Consider the following 14,569-nt stretch of genomic DNA (forward strand, 5'->3'; position numbering starts at 1 on the left):
TTCCGTGTGTATATGTGTGTAATATGTGTGTTCATGCTAGTGGGGACATGCATGTGTCACGGTTTGCATGTGAAGGTGAAAGGGCAACTTCTGGGAGTGAGTTCTCACTGTCCACCTTATACAAGGCACTCTCAAGACAGAGAAAGAGAGAGAGGGAGGGAGAGAGAGAGACTAGATCTCACTGTTGTACTCTGCTGAACTCCCCATGAGCAACTGGAAAATTCTCTTAGATCTGCCTCCCACCTCTCCGACAGCATGCTGGGATTAGAGAAACCCACTAGGGCTTCTCACTATTTTACACAGGGTCTGAGGAGTCGACGTCAGATCATCAGACTTGAGCATCAAGAGCTGAATTCACAGGGCCTCCTCCCTAGCTCTCTGTTATAAATTTTTTTTTTAATTTTTTTTTGTTGTTGCTTATTTTTATTTATTTATTTGAAAGAGACAGACAGAGAAAGAGAAGCAGAGAGAGACAGAGAATGGGCGCTCCAGAGCCTCCTGCCACTGCAAACAAACTCCAATGTGTGCGCCCCCTTGGGCATCTGGCTAACGTGGATCCTGGAGAATCAAGACTTGATCCGGGGTCCTTAGGCTTCACAGGCAAAGGCTTAACCACTAAGCCATCTCTCCAGCCCTCTGCTATGATTTTTAAAGATCCACTGTTATCAACAGAGCTGACTTTGCAGGCAATTGTCTTACAGATTTCCAGTCAGATTTAATTGAGCAACTGCCCCACTGTAGCTCAAGAATCATTTGCTTTTAGAATGAATAACTCTCAAAAAACAAAACAAACAAAAAAAACCCTAAGATGCCCAAGTGTTTAGGGAACACAGGTGAAGAATGCATATAGCTTTCTACCCTTAATATCATGTTGGGTTCAAAATTTTACAAATGTCATTCTCTTTTGCATACGTGTGTATGTGTGTGGCATGCATGTATGTGTGTACTGGTACACATACGTGTGTGTGTATATATGGAGGCCGGAGATCAATGTTGGGAGTCTTCCTCAATCACCTTCCACTTTGCTTAAAGAGTAGATCTCGGGCTGGAGAGATGGCTTAGTGGTTAAGCACTTGCCTGTGAAACCTAAGGACCCCAGTTCCAGGCTCGATTGCTCAGGACCCACGTTAGCCAGATGCACAAGGGGGCGCATGCATCTGGAGTTCGTCTGCAGTGGCCGGAGGCCCTGGCATGCCCACTCTCTCTCTCTCTTTCTCTGCCTCTTACTCTCTCTGTCACTCTCAAATAAATAAATAAAAATAAATGAAAAATATTTAAAGAGTAGATCTGTCACTAAATGCAGAGTTTGACAATTCAGCTAGTCCCTCTGGCCAGTTTGCCCCGGTATTCTCCAGTCTCCATCTCCTGATCACTAGGATTACAAGGAAAGACCACCATGCCCGGCATTTATGTGGGTGCCAGGGCATTCAAGCTTGAGTGCCGAGTGCTTTACCAACTGAGCCATTTCTTCAGCCCACAAATGTTATTCCAAATATAAAATTTCAACAAGGAAAATTGCTTCTAAACAATCTTTTACACAGAAAATTCTTTCTCGCAGCCAACAAAGAGAATTTTTTTTTAAATCTTAACTTCTTTAAAATGCTAATTATAAACTGTTTACAAACATTTTCTTCTTAAAACTTTGAAGCTAGAATAACAAATGACAAAAGATCTATAAACATGTGACAAGCTCATTAGTCTATTTGGTCCATACTTCTGAGATCTGCCCAAGAAGGTGCATGTTAAATACACAGGCAGCCTCCCCTCTCCCCTACGCCCCCCACCCCACCTCACCCCTGCACGTGGACGCACCCTGGCTCTCTCTAGGTGCGCACTGCCATCTGAAGCACACATATCAGCCAGTGCCTCTTCTGCTTCCGTGATCCACTGTGTGAGCTCATTCAGGTCACAGTGGAACTGTCTCCAATCCTCCACAGCCTGATCGAAATAGCTAGAGAACAGGGAGGGGAAAAAAGCCTAATTTAATTCAGTTGGTTAAAAAGTAAAAGGCATGTCAGACAGACCTCAGTAGGAAAGAAGAAGGTACTAATGGGAGGCCGGGCACTGTAGAGGGGAACTAAGGCACTAAGATCAAAACACATTACACACATGTATGAAAATGGAAAAAAATAATCTTTTAACTTGGATATGTTTTCTTCCTTTTTTTTGTTTTTACTCTTTAATTGACAACTTCATAATTGTAAACAATAATATCCCATGGTAATGCCCTCCCTCCCCTACTTTCCCCTTTGAAACTCCACTCTCCATTATATCCCCTCCACCTCTCCATCAGTCTCTCTTTTACTTTTACGACATGATCTTTTCCTCCTATCATGAGAGTCTTGTGTAGGTAGTGTCAGGCACTGTGAGATCATGCATATCCAGGCCATCTGAGGTCTGGAGGAGCATGTTATAAGGAGTCCCACCCTCCCTTTGGCTCTTACATTTTTTAAAAAGTAAATCAAGGGGGAAGGAAAACGAAAAGCAAATTTGCTTGAAATGCAACATAATCAGAAACCTAACACCTACACGCACACCCTGGGTGTGGAAGAAGACACACGGTGTGGCACACGCGGAACAGGACGAGCAACTAACTCTCCAGCATCATGCCTGCTGAGGAAAGAGCCAAAGACCTTCAAACGCCCCTGAGGACTCTGAAAAGGGCCCAAAACAATACAAGAAAGACTACATTTTAAACAGATCAATAATCCATGACTTTGACTGAAATAACTATGAGATTTTACTAGAAAAAAAAAAGATACAAATATGATCTTTAGAATAATTGAGAGGAAAGAATAATTATTTCAGAGTAGTTGGGGAAATTTTAGTGTGCAGGATCAAGAAGTTTAAGAGACTCAAACCATGAAAATATGGTATTTGACTAAAACTAATGACATAGTAAGGCATAACTATCAAAACTAAATAAACATAAAATGGAAATAAATTTGTAATTAGGTTATAGAAAGTTTTCATTTGCAGCTAAGAGCAATGAAAAGTACTGAAAATGGTTACTCACTTAGGAAGAATGAAGCAACGTAGAGTTGGACAGCATTTATAAACTTAGGTAGCACAAAAAGTTAGTCAAAGAGCATTTGAAAAGTAGAGAGAAGTATGGATTCTATCCTTGGTCCGAAAGTTGATTTATACAGCCAACTGAGCTAGAGCCTTCACACATAATATACTCAAAATAAAATCCTGATGAATTATTAAGTGTAAAATATAATCAAACAACTAAAGATTGTTTTTAAAATATACTAAGTATTTACTCTCACAGTGAAAAGGTAGCACATGGCTATGTGTCACATTAACTTTATGTAATCATAAAAGAAAAGATTATGAGATATAATTTATAAATTAAATTTGTAGTAAGGCATACAGCATCCTTGATAAAATTAAAGGGCACATGAAATTGTGTGACTGCTTCCAAAAGTAAAAAAGATTAATATTCTTAAAGTAGAAAACAAAGCTTTTGTAAGATGAATAATAACACCATGATTTAAAACAATATCATACTGGGGCAAATAACCACATGCAAGCACCTTCAATTCTCACTGAGACAGTAGTGAAAATAAAACTGTGATGCAACTTGTCCTTATTAAATTGGTGGAATGTTCCTGTCAGGGTTTTTCAGGCCTCAAAAAAAAAAAAAAAAAGAAGGACACTTAAAACTATAGGTGGGGGCTCAAGAGATGACTTAGCAGTTAAGGCACTTGCCTGAAAAGCCTAAGGACACAAGTTCAATTCCCTCATACCCACATAAGCCAGATGCACAAGGTGGCAAATGCATCTGGAGTTTAGTTGCAGTGGCTGCGGGCCCTGGCATGCCCATGCATTCTCTCTCTCTGTCTCTCAATATATATTGTTGGCATGGGCAGCCACAGAGTTCAAGATATTATCTAGAACCTCAAAATGTTCGTTTTTCTCACAAAATTGTCATCATCTAATAACCAAGTCTAACAAAAATGTATGAATAGGGATGTACATGAAAGGGTATTTTCTAAATATTCAGAGATGATTTCTAAAACCTACACAAAGACAGGCTATTGAAAGCCATTTCTTCAAAGAATGAATGGTCACATGAACACTACACGCTAAAGATTAGACAAGGAAGCCTAGTGTTGTGTCTGAAGATTCCCAACAATTCCATTGTGTGATAGCTTTCCTCTTAAACAGTGTTTTGTATTGGTGGGGCTATCTCACATCATATTTGCTTTCCCACTACTTTCACAGCTACTGGCAAAAAAAAAAAAAAAAAACTACCAATTTTTCTTTCTATCTATTCACAGGCCTGCTCAAACTCTAGTGAGAAGAAAGCTCAAAAACCTTCTATTAAGCAGAAGGTTATAAAAAAAAAAAAAAAAGACTCAGGATTATATATGGATTCCAATTATCTGTAGCTGTCTCCATTCCTCACACATATTAATCATTTAGTATGGGGAGAAGGAGCACATTAATGAAAATCCTTTTTAATATTTTAATGAAAAGGGACACGTTTCTATATAAAAAATTTAAGGTGATCCTATATGATTAAGACATTATGTTGTAAATAGGTGCTGATATATGAATGGGTTCCTCTGTAGGGAACTTGGCTCATCACAACATATTAAAAAGGGCGGATGATAAAGACATGAAAAATGGCTCACATGATCTTAGTGCACACATGGACTCTTGCTGGCCCACGAATGGGAGCAATACTGTTTAAATTTAAATATTACCTTACTGCGCACGTACCTTTTCTGATCACTGTACATCCTATTAACTCTGTCCCATTTTGCATTCAGCTCAGTGAGCATGTCCCTTATCTGAATGGCTTCGGGTCCAGAGGCTTCAAGGACAACATCTGGCTGCTTTTCGTGAATCACTGCGACCTGCTCTCCGAGTTTGTCCAGTTGGTCTTTGATATTCTGAGAACATATTGTCATCCGTTACCAACATCCAGCAAAGGAACAAAAAGAACCACAGATAACCAAGTCTGTAACTGTGCAGCACTCGTGGTTGTTTTTTTTTTTTTTTTTTTTTTCTGTTTATTTGAGAGCGACAGACTGAGAGAAAGAGGCAGAGAGAGAAAGAATGGGTGTTCCAGGGCCTCCAGCCACTGCAAACAAACTCCAGATGCATGGTGCCCCCTTGTGCATCTGGCTAATGAGGGTCCTGGGGAATTGAGCCTTGAACCAGGGTCCTTAGGCTTCACAGGCAAGAGCTTAACCACTAAGCCATCTCTCCAGCCCCAATACTGGACCTACTCGTTGCTCATGAAAGTTGCAAACTTGTCTGTATAAACACCATACGTTGGCCAATGTGGGGAGTACTATAACATGGTAATGGCAGGGGAACCATCCTTCCTGGTGGCTCTGGTGAGTTTAAGAGAATATGTGTGAAAAGCTTCAATAGCACTGGATTAAGGTGAGGAAATGTTTGAAGGTAAAGTTATTTACATTTTTAAGTGTCTAGTCACGGTAACTTAAATGAGAGACATCAGTTAACAACACTATTAAATGGATCAAACCTGTCAGTGATTTTAATGACTTTGCATACTGACTTTGTATTTAAGTACAACCAAATACGTGAAGAGGCTTGAGAGAATTTAATACTTTAATTTTAATCAGTACCCCATCCCACACCTCAACAATGGGCCAATCTTAAATCAGTATGAATGACCCGACATCATCTTACTCAAATGACAATCAAGTCTGTGTTTACATCTGACTAAAGTGAGGTCTCTGATGTTGCAAATGACAACTAGGAATACACAGGTACTCGTTAAAAATCGAAAATACTCTTAAAAAAATGAAACTATGTGGTGAGAGTTCATCAGTGAATATGGAAGAGTTTTATTGTTCATATTAGGCTATTAATAATTTGGTGTAAATTTTCAAAGACATGTAGATCATTTAAATAAAATAGCAGGGCTGGAGAGTTGGTTTAGTGGTTAAGTGCTTGTCTGTGAAGCCTAAGGACCCTGGTTCGAGGCTCAACTCTCCAGGACCCACGTAAGCCAGATGCACAAGAGGGCACACGTGTCTGGAGTTCATTTGCAGTGGCTGGAGGCCCTGGCACACCCATTCTCTCTCTATCTGCCTCTTTCTTTCTCTGTCTGTCACTCTCAAATAAATAAATAAAAATGAACACAAAAAAAATTTTAGACAAAATAGCAACTAGAGGCTTACGCCTGTAAATCTTAGAACTTAGAAAGATCCTGTGTTCAAGTTCTATCTGGGTTATACAGTGAGACTCAGTAGTTAAAACAAAAGAGAAAAAAATACCATTGCTGGCTTCATTTCTCCAGTAAATACAGTGGCCACTCCGGTGTCTGCTTGGAGACTCACCTTGAGGGAGTCTTTCTGAAATGAGAAGTCCTCATGGACAGCAGTCTTGAGCTCAGGAACATTAAGGGATAACTCCACATCATCCATGGTAAGTAAGGCTTTGCTAATTTCAACCAGATAATCTGCAGGGAAAGGTGATGATCTAATCCCAGGAGAAAGTTGAGTTGCTTTCCTTTGTTGAATAGGGATTGCCTATAAAAGCATTATAAAACAAATTACTGGGGGTTGGGGAAATGGCTTAGCAGTTATGACATTTGCCTGCGAACCCTAAGGACCTGGGTTTGATTCCCCAGGACCCACGTAAGCCAGATGCACAAGGAGGTGCATGTGTGTGGAGTGTGTATGCAGTGGTTAGAGGCCCTGGCATGCCCATTCTCTCATTCTCTCTCTTTTTCTCCCATAAAGAAAATAAATAAATAAAATTAGGAAAAAAACTAATTATGCACATCATCTTAAAACATACTCATGGGCTGGAGGGATGGCTTGATGGTTAAGGCGTTTGCCTGTATAGCCAAAGGACCCAGGTTCGATTTCCCCAGGACCCACGTTAGCCAGATGCACAAGGGGGCGCACGCGTCTGGCATCTGGAATTCGTTTGCAGTGGCTAGAGCCCTGACACGCCCATTCTCTCTCTCCCTCTTTCTCTGTCAAATAAATAAATAAATAAATAAAAATAAAACATTTTTAAAAAATATACTCCTAATAGTAATACGGCCTCCATAATAGCAATAACGGATTTTTGAAAATCCAGGGCTGTTTTGTGGATGCATTCAAGACCATGAGCCAAAATTTTTAAAAGTATAAATGTCATTTTTATATTTTTAAACCTGTGTTGCTACAGAAACCATTAGCAATCTCTTTTCTACCTTTCTTCTGCAGTCTGTTACTAAACAGCAAAGGTAAGTTAACATTCCCCAAGTGTTCCTTTAGGACTTAAGGCATCTGAACTCAGGCAGACTACAGGAAATGAGCTGCTACTTCCCTGAGTCATCAAGGAAACAAGAGGATGCTGTCAGTCACAAAGCACGACAGGAAATAAGCCATTTTGAGATCATTCATTTTTTAAAATTTTTTTCTTTATTTTTATTTATTTATTTGAGAGTGACAGAGAGAGAGAAAGAGGCAGAGATAGAAAGGGAGAGAGAATTGATGTGCCAGGGCCTCCAGCCACTGTAAACGAACTCCAGACGCGTGCGCCCCCTTGTGCATCTGGCTAACGTGGGTCCTGGGGAATCAAGCCTTGAACCAGGGTCTTTGACTTCACAGGCAAGTGCTTAACCACTAAGCCATCTCTCTAGCCCAAGATCATTCATTTTTTAAAAAAGATTGCAGTCAGGGGGCTAGGGAGGTGAATTAATCAGCAAAGCACTTCCCTTGCAATGGTGAGGTTCTGAGTTCAGATCTCCACCATGGAAAAGCCAGAGCAGCGTGGTGGTGCACACCCGTAATCCTAGCACCAGGGAAGCCTGATTACTGGGCCTTGCTGGATAGCTAATCTAGCCAAGTCAGTGAGCTCCACATTCAGTGGCAAACTCCATCGTGACAAAGGAAGATGAAAAAGCCATTTGAGAGCTGGGTGTGGTGGTGCATGCATTTAATCCCAGCACTCAGAAGGCAAAGGTAGGAGGATCGCCGTGAGTTCAAGGCTACCCTGAGACTCCATAGTGACTTCCAGGTCAGTCTGGGCCAGAGTGAGACCCTACCTCGAAAAACCAAACCAAAAAAAAAAAAAAAAAAAAGCCATTTGAGGAAGACACTCAGTATCAACTCTGGCCTCCACATGCACACTAACACATACGCATGCAAACATGCACGCAAACATGCACACACATACATGCTCTCACCACAGAGACCTATACACACCCAAAAAGTCACAATGAGAGGAAGCATTTTGGACCTCACTGCTCAGCACTTGACGTGGCGAGAGCCAGGGTACTGGCTCAGTCACTATAGCCCTTGGCTTACAAGCCTGGGACCTGAATCTGGCTCCCTGGAACCCACATAAAATGCCCAGTGGGCATGGAGACCTGCTTGTATTCTCAGTGCTGGGGAGGCAGATATAGGAGATAACCAGGGAAAGCTGGCTGGCTAAACTAGCCAAATCTACCAGCTCCGGATGTGAGAGACGCTGTCTAAATAAATGAGGTGGTCAGTGAGCAAGGAAGACCCCCAAAGTCAACCCCTGACCTCTACACACACGTGTACACAAGTGTTCATATCCATATCCATACACACACGCATGCATACACACCCCATACATCTGCAACAAAAGAGGATTTTAAAAGTAGTATAGGTGCTGGAGGGATGGCTTAGTGGTTAAGGCGCTTGCCTGCAAAGCCTAAGGTCCCAGGTTTGACTCCCCAAGACCCACATGCGCCAGATATGCAAGGTGGAGCTCATTTGCAGTGGCAGAAGACCCTGACATGCCCATTCTCTCTTTATATATATCTGCCTCTATTATTTTTTCTCTCAAATAAATAAATAAAAATAAAAACTTTTTAAAAAGAAAAAAAACTTTTAGAAAAAGAGAAAATTCTACTTTTTCATATGCAAATGTATGTGGTGTATATACATGTTAATATATGTTTATATGTGTGTAGGTGCATATGTGTGTAAGGAAGTATACATGTACATATATGTAAGCCAGAAGTTGACATCATGTGTTTTCTCAATCACGCTCTGATTATTTTTCTCATACTGAATCTAGAGCTCACTGAGTCTGCTTAGCTAGCTAGCCAGAAAATCCTGTGAATATTTCCCCATCTCCACAGAGCTGGGGTTACAGGCACACACCACCACGTCAGGATTTTTCATGGGTGCTGGGGATCAGAACTCAGATTCTTATGCTTGCATAGCAAGCCCTTTACCAACTGAGCCATCTCCCCAGCTCTGAGAAAATTGTGTTTTTAAACAAATATAAAAGAATGCTGAAGTAATTAATGTGTCCATGCAGAAACCTCCTTTTGAATTAGAAATGCTAATTTAAAAAGGGGGGCTGGGGAAATGGCTTAGTGGCTAGGCCATTTGCCTGCATAGCCTAAGAGCCCAGGTTCCATTCCCCAGGACCCACGTAAGCCAAATGCACAAGAGGGCACATGTGTCTGGAGTTCGTTTGCAGTGGCAAGAGGCCCTGGCATGTCCATTCTCTCTTTCTCTCTCATAAGTAAAATATTTTTTTAAAAAAAACTAAAGCTAGGCATGGTGGTGCACTCCTTTAATCCCAGAACTCAGGAGGCAGAGGTAGGAGGATCACCGTGAGTTCGAGGCCACCCTGAGACTACACAGTGAGTTCCAGGTCCCCCTGGGCTAGAGTGAAACCCTATCTCAAAAAGAAAAAAAAACTAATTACCGTTTCATTGATTTCATTTCAAAGATGCCAGCTTTGGGTGGAGGGTCACAAAACCAGGCTCACTGACCCTCCCCCCAACTTCAAGGAGAAGAACAAAGCAATGAATTTATACACATAGTTGAGAACCCAGACCCTCAGGTTGCAGCCATGCAGCATCTCTGTTCCTCAGACCACACACACAGCTCCGGGTCCCCAACTATGTGATTGTGGCTGGAGGGCTTTGTTTTTCTTTTCTTTTCTGTTCTTTTTTGTGGTACTTTCCCTCGTTTAACATCAGTGGGTATTATAATAGTCAAGTGTTTATTTTAAAAAAGTTTATTCTGGGCTAGAGAGATGGCTTAGCGGTTAAACGCTTGCCTGTGAAGCCTAAGGACCCCGGTTCGAGGCTCGGTTCCCCAGGTCCCACGTTAGCCAGATGCACAAGGGGGCGCACGCGTCTGGAGTTCGTTTGCAGAGGCTGGAAGCCCTGGCGCGTCCATTCTCTCTCTCTCCCTCTATCTGTCTTTCTCTCTGTGTCTGTCACTCTCAAATAAATAAATAAATAAAAATTTTAAAAAAAAAGTTTATTCTATAAGATGTAATCTAGAACCATTTGTATCTTATTAACCACTACAAGACCAAGATGCCAGGTCTCCTTCCTTAGTTATGAACTAGGAAGGCCAAGTAACAACAACAACAACAAAAAGTCACATTCCTTAGGACCATCTCATCTTCTGGTCAGCCCTTAAGGATTTTCCTGAGCCTTCCTGCTCTGCAGAAGCAAGGCTGTTCATGATGTGCTTTCTTTTCCCAAAATAGATTTTTTTTCCCCTAGAGTGATCAATCAAAATGTCCAAGGAGAAAAAAAAGAGTCTGTCCTCAAAATTCACCTAGACTCTCCTTCTGGATAATTTTATTTTTAAAGACATTTCTGAGGACACAAAAACACAAGCACACCACAGGTGAGAACTGGAAGGAAGAAGTGATATATAGCGTGGCTCGAGTCCCATGATAAACTAGAGACCACGGAGACGAGACAGCTAATCTAACTGAGTCTTTCACAAGGTTTTCTATGTTGTTTTTATCAACCACTGAAGGGAGGAAAGCCTGGAACTGAACAGAATTATTTATCAGTTCTGGAGGAGGACTTTTGAGATTCTAAAACAGATTTTTTAAAATTCCCAAAGGAGCCAGGCGTGGTGGCACACATCTTTAAACCCAGCACTATGCAGGCGGGGGGGGGGGGGGGGGGGCAGCCTGGGCTAGCGTGAAACATTGCCTTGGCGGTAGAGGGGAAATGCTTCTGAGTGGCACCTTAGGGCTTCCTGGCTACTCGACTCTCTGTGCTCTAAATTTAGTGTCACAATGTGTCTCAAAAGGAATAAAGTGAGCCAGGTGTGGTGGTGGAGGCCTTGAATCCCAGCACTTGGGAGGCAGGATCACCGTGAATTCAAGGCCAGCCTGGGACTACAGAGTGAATTCCAGGTCAGCCTGGGCTAGAGTGAAATCCTACCTCAAAAAGAAAAAAAAAAAGCGGATCAAAATACTCCATATACATGTATGAGAAAGTCATACATGAGACTGGAGAGAAGGCTTAGAATTGTGGCACTCGCCTGAAAAGCCTAAGGACCCAGGTTTAATTGCCCAGTGACCACATGAAGCCAGATGCACAAAGTGGTGCATGCATCTGCAGTTCATTTGCAATGACTGGAGGCCTTGACACATCCATCCTCTCTCTCTCTCTCTCTCTCTCTCATAAATAAATAAATATTTTTAAAGTCAAAAATGAAAGAAAGAAATAAAAAGTTTTAAAAAGTAACTGGAGAGTGTCTAAGAAAGTTATCAATGTTGACTCTAGGCCTCCACACACTGCACACACTTACACATGCACACCCATAAAGCCAGGTGCACCCACACACATGTGAACACACACACACACACACACAGGTGCATACACACACACGTAAAATAATGACAAAATTTTTTTAAAAACAAGATAATATGATAGGAAACATAATAGGATAATATCTTTTTTAATATTTAATTTAATTTATTTATTTGACAGAGAAAGAGGGAGAGAGAATGGGTGCACCAAGGCCTCTAGCCACTGCAAACAAACTCCAAACACATGCACCCTCCTGTGCATCTGGCTAACATGGGTCCTGGGGAATCGAACCTGAGTCCTTTGGCTTTGCAGACAAATACCTGAACTGCTAAGCCATCCCTCCAGCCCCAATATCTTTACTTTATAGCCAACCTGTGTCTATTTAAATACAGTAACACCCTAGTAAACAATGGGAAAGACTCATTTAACACATATTTCATGCAGAAGGTGAGCGTGCCCAGCTGATTCCCAACCTTGATGCATATTAGAATGATCTCTAAGGAGTAGAGCTTTCTTTTCTTTTTAAACGCCATTCTCACATCTGGCCTGAGGAATTCTGGTTTTAATTAGTGTGAGGAGCAGAGCTTCTGTTAGTTCTTTATTTAAAGCTCTTTAGTTTTCTTTATGATGTGTGTTTATACGCACTTGTGTGTGTGATGTGGTGGGGGGTTGGGGGGCACATGCACCCCAGCACACACAGGGAGGTCAGAGGACAAGGTAAGGGTGTTAATCCTCTTTCCTCCTTGTTCAAGACTCTCTCTCTCTCATTGTTTGCTGCTGGGAAGGCCAGCCTAGCAGACCCATGAGCTTTGGGTTTCTCCTAACTGCCTCGCAGCGCAGCAAGCATGTTGCTATTGCAGACGCGTGTGGCTGCTCACACAAGCACTAGGGATCTGAGCTCCAGGCAGCAGGCTGAATCCTGTCCTAGACTAAATACCACCGCGCATCGCTTTCACGGATAAGATACACTATGGGAGAACCAGAAATGCTGCCAAGGCTTCCAATTGTAAAATGAAAGACTAAACTAGGAAGTTACTTCTGAAGTTACTATCTTTTTTGTTTCACACGTTATCAAAAATCAAAATAAGGGCCTGGAGAGATGGCTTAGCGGTTAAGCACTTGCCTGTGAAGCCTAAGGACCCCAGTTAGAGGCTCAATTCCCCAGGACCCACGTAAGCCAGATGCACAAAGTGGCACATGCGTCTGAAGTTCGTTTGCAGTGGCTGGAGACCCTGTTGTGCCCATTCTCTTTCTCTCTCTCTCTCTCTCTCTCAAATAAATAAACAAAATTTGAAAAATCAAAATAAGATGGCCAATAATACGGTTTTGCATTTCTCTTTCTTTGAGTATCTCCATCGAAAATTGTAAGCATGTCTAGATAAAGGCATTGGAAAGGAAGAGATAGGGCTGGGCATGTAGCTCAATGGCAAAACACCTGCCTAGCGTATGCAACACACAGAGTTCAATCCCCAACATGCACAAAAGGGAGGGAGGGAGGGAGGGGAGAAGGGATTAAAAGAGAAAAGGAGGGAGGGTAGAAGGGAAGGGAGGAAAGGAGGGAGAAAAGGAAGGAAGGAAGGAGAGGGAAGAGGGGGGAGAAGGAAGGAAGGAAGGAAGGAAGGAAGGGAGGGAAGGAGGGAGGGAGGGAGGGAGGGAGGGAGGAGGAAGGGAGGAAGGAGGAAGGGAAGGAAGGGAAAACAGTAGGAAAGAAAGTATGGACATGGAGGGAAGAAAGGAAGGAAAGAAAGAAGGGGAAGGGAGGGAAGAAGGAGGAAGGGAGAGAGGAAGGGAGGTAAAGAGAAGTTATTTAAACCCACAGAGATTCTCCCATCATACCTTGACTTTGTTATATCTTGTGTGTAAAAGTAAGAGCTGCAAACGGATCTTTTCTTTTTCACGGTCCTCCATAGGTTCATGCAGTATGTGTTCTCCTCTTTGTAGAACTTCCTCAATCTGAGCTCTCTCCTCATCCACCTGAATGTTTAAAGGGAAAAGTTTGCTCAAAAGGAAACTGCACAGGGCACATAAGTACTATCAATGGCTAGTGGAAGAAATCCTCTGAAACCAACAGTATCAGTCAAGCTATGTCAACCTTAATGATGAAAATGATTTTGGCTTTCTTCACATCCTTTCGATTTCAAAGCAAAATATCCCAAAGCTGGTTTAACACACCTTACACTACCAACCAACTTCCTTTGGTGAGAAAGGGTGGGGTACATGTATGCTAGCATGTTAGCGTGTTTGTTTGATTGTTTGTTTCAAGTCTGGGTTTCATGTAGTCAAGGATGACCTTGAACTTCGGATAGGTCCTCCTGCCTCCCCCTCCCACATGCTGAGATTACAGACACAGGCCATCACACCTGCTTGTTTGTGAGTCTTAAGCATCCCGTCCGTCACCTGGCAGACCTGACATGCAGCCAGGAAACCACATCTGGATTCCTTCAGCCATGTGTGGCAGGTTATACTAGGTACATTCTATTGTCATATAAACAAAAGAGAAACAACATGAGAACATGGTTGAAAGCAACCAACCTTTTCATTGTCATCTCTGGATTCCAGTTGTTTCTCCACAACTTTCAGCATATTTTCTATGTCATTTTCCAAAGTCTCCAAGTCAGAGGAAGCCACGCCAGCTTCAATTGCTCCAGTGGGGGCCAAACATGGGTACAATATTGATTCCTGGCCAATCAGCACCTGTGGAAAGAAAGAGTCCCGAGACAGGGTCTTGCTGGGGCTCGAGAGATGGCGCAGGGGGTAACAGCGCTTGAAGCACAAGCAGGAAGACCAGAGTTTGATCCTCTGCTCCCATGTAAAAAGCCAGCTGTGGCATCACATGCCCATAGCCGGAGCAGGGAGAGAGAGAGTGGCAGAGACAAGGAGGATCTCTCTGGGACTCACACTGGTCAGCCATCCAACTGAAAAACCACTGAGCTCAAGGTTTAGCGAGAGACTGTCTCCAAAAAAAAAAAAAAAAAACCCACAGAGGAGGAACAGCGGAGCAGATCTTCTTCCTCTGGCCCCTGCTCCCCG

At 42.4% G+C, this 14,569-nt stretch overlaps 1 protein-coding gene across 6 annotated transcripts in view; it reads right to left on the reverse strand.

Moving 5' to 3' along the window:
• The window catches only part of Utrn (utrophin), a 555,367-nt gene that overhangs the window by 291,431 nt on the left and 249,367 nt on the right, over nt 1-14,569 (reverse strand). For 5 of the 6 annotated variants that reach the window (XM_045158274.1, XM_045158275.1, XM_045158277.1 and 2 more), the window contains 5 exons: nt 14,072-14,233; nt 13,376-13,513; nt 6,327-6,518; nt 4,732-4,904; nt 1,795-1,951 (listed from right to left, as the gene is read on the reverse strand). In XM_045158274.1, the coding sequence (XP_045014209.1) occupies nt 1,795-1,951; nt 4,732-4,904; nt 6,327-6,518; nt 13,376-13,513; nt 14,072-14,233 (822 nt within the window). The remainder of the gene's footprint in view (nt 1-1,794; nt 1,952-4,731; nt 4,905-6,326; nt 6,519-13,375; nt 13,514-14,071; nt 14,234-14,569) is intronic. The other variant, XM_045158276.1, reaches the window with a different exon arrangement.

Source organism: Jaculus jaculus, chromosome 9 (genome assembly GCF_020740685.1).
Source record: "Jaculus jaculus isolate mJacJac1 chromosome 9, mJacJac1.mat.Y.cur, whole genome shotgun sequence".
NCBI classification, from domain to species: domain Eukaryota; kingdom Metazoa; phylum Chordata; class Mammalia; order Rodentia; family Dipodidae; genus Jaculus; species Jaculus jaculus.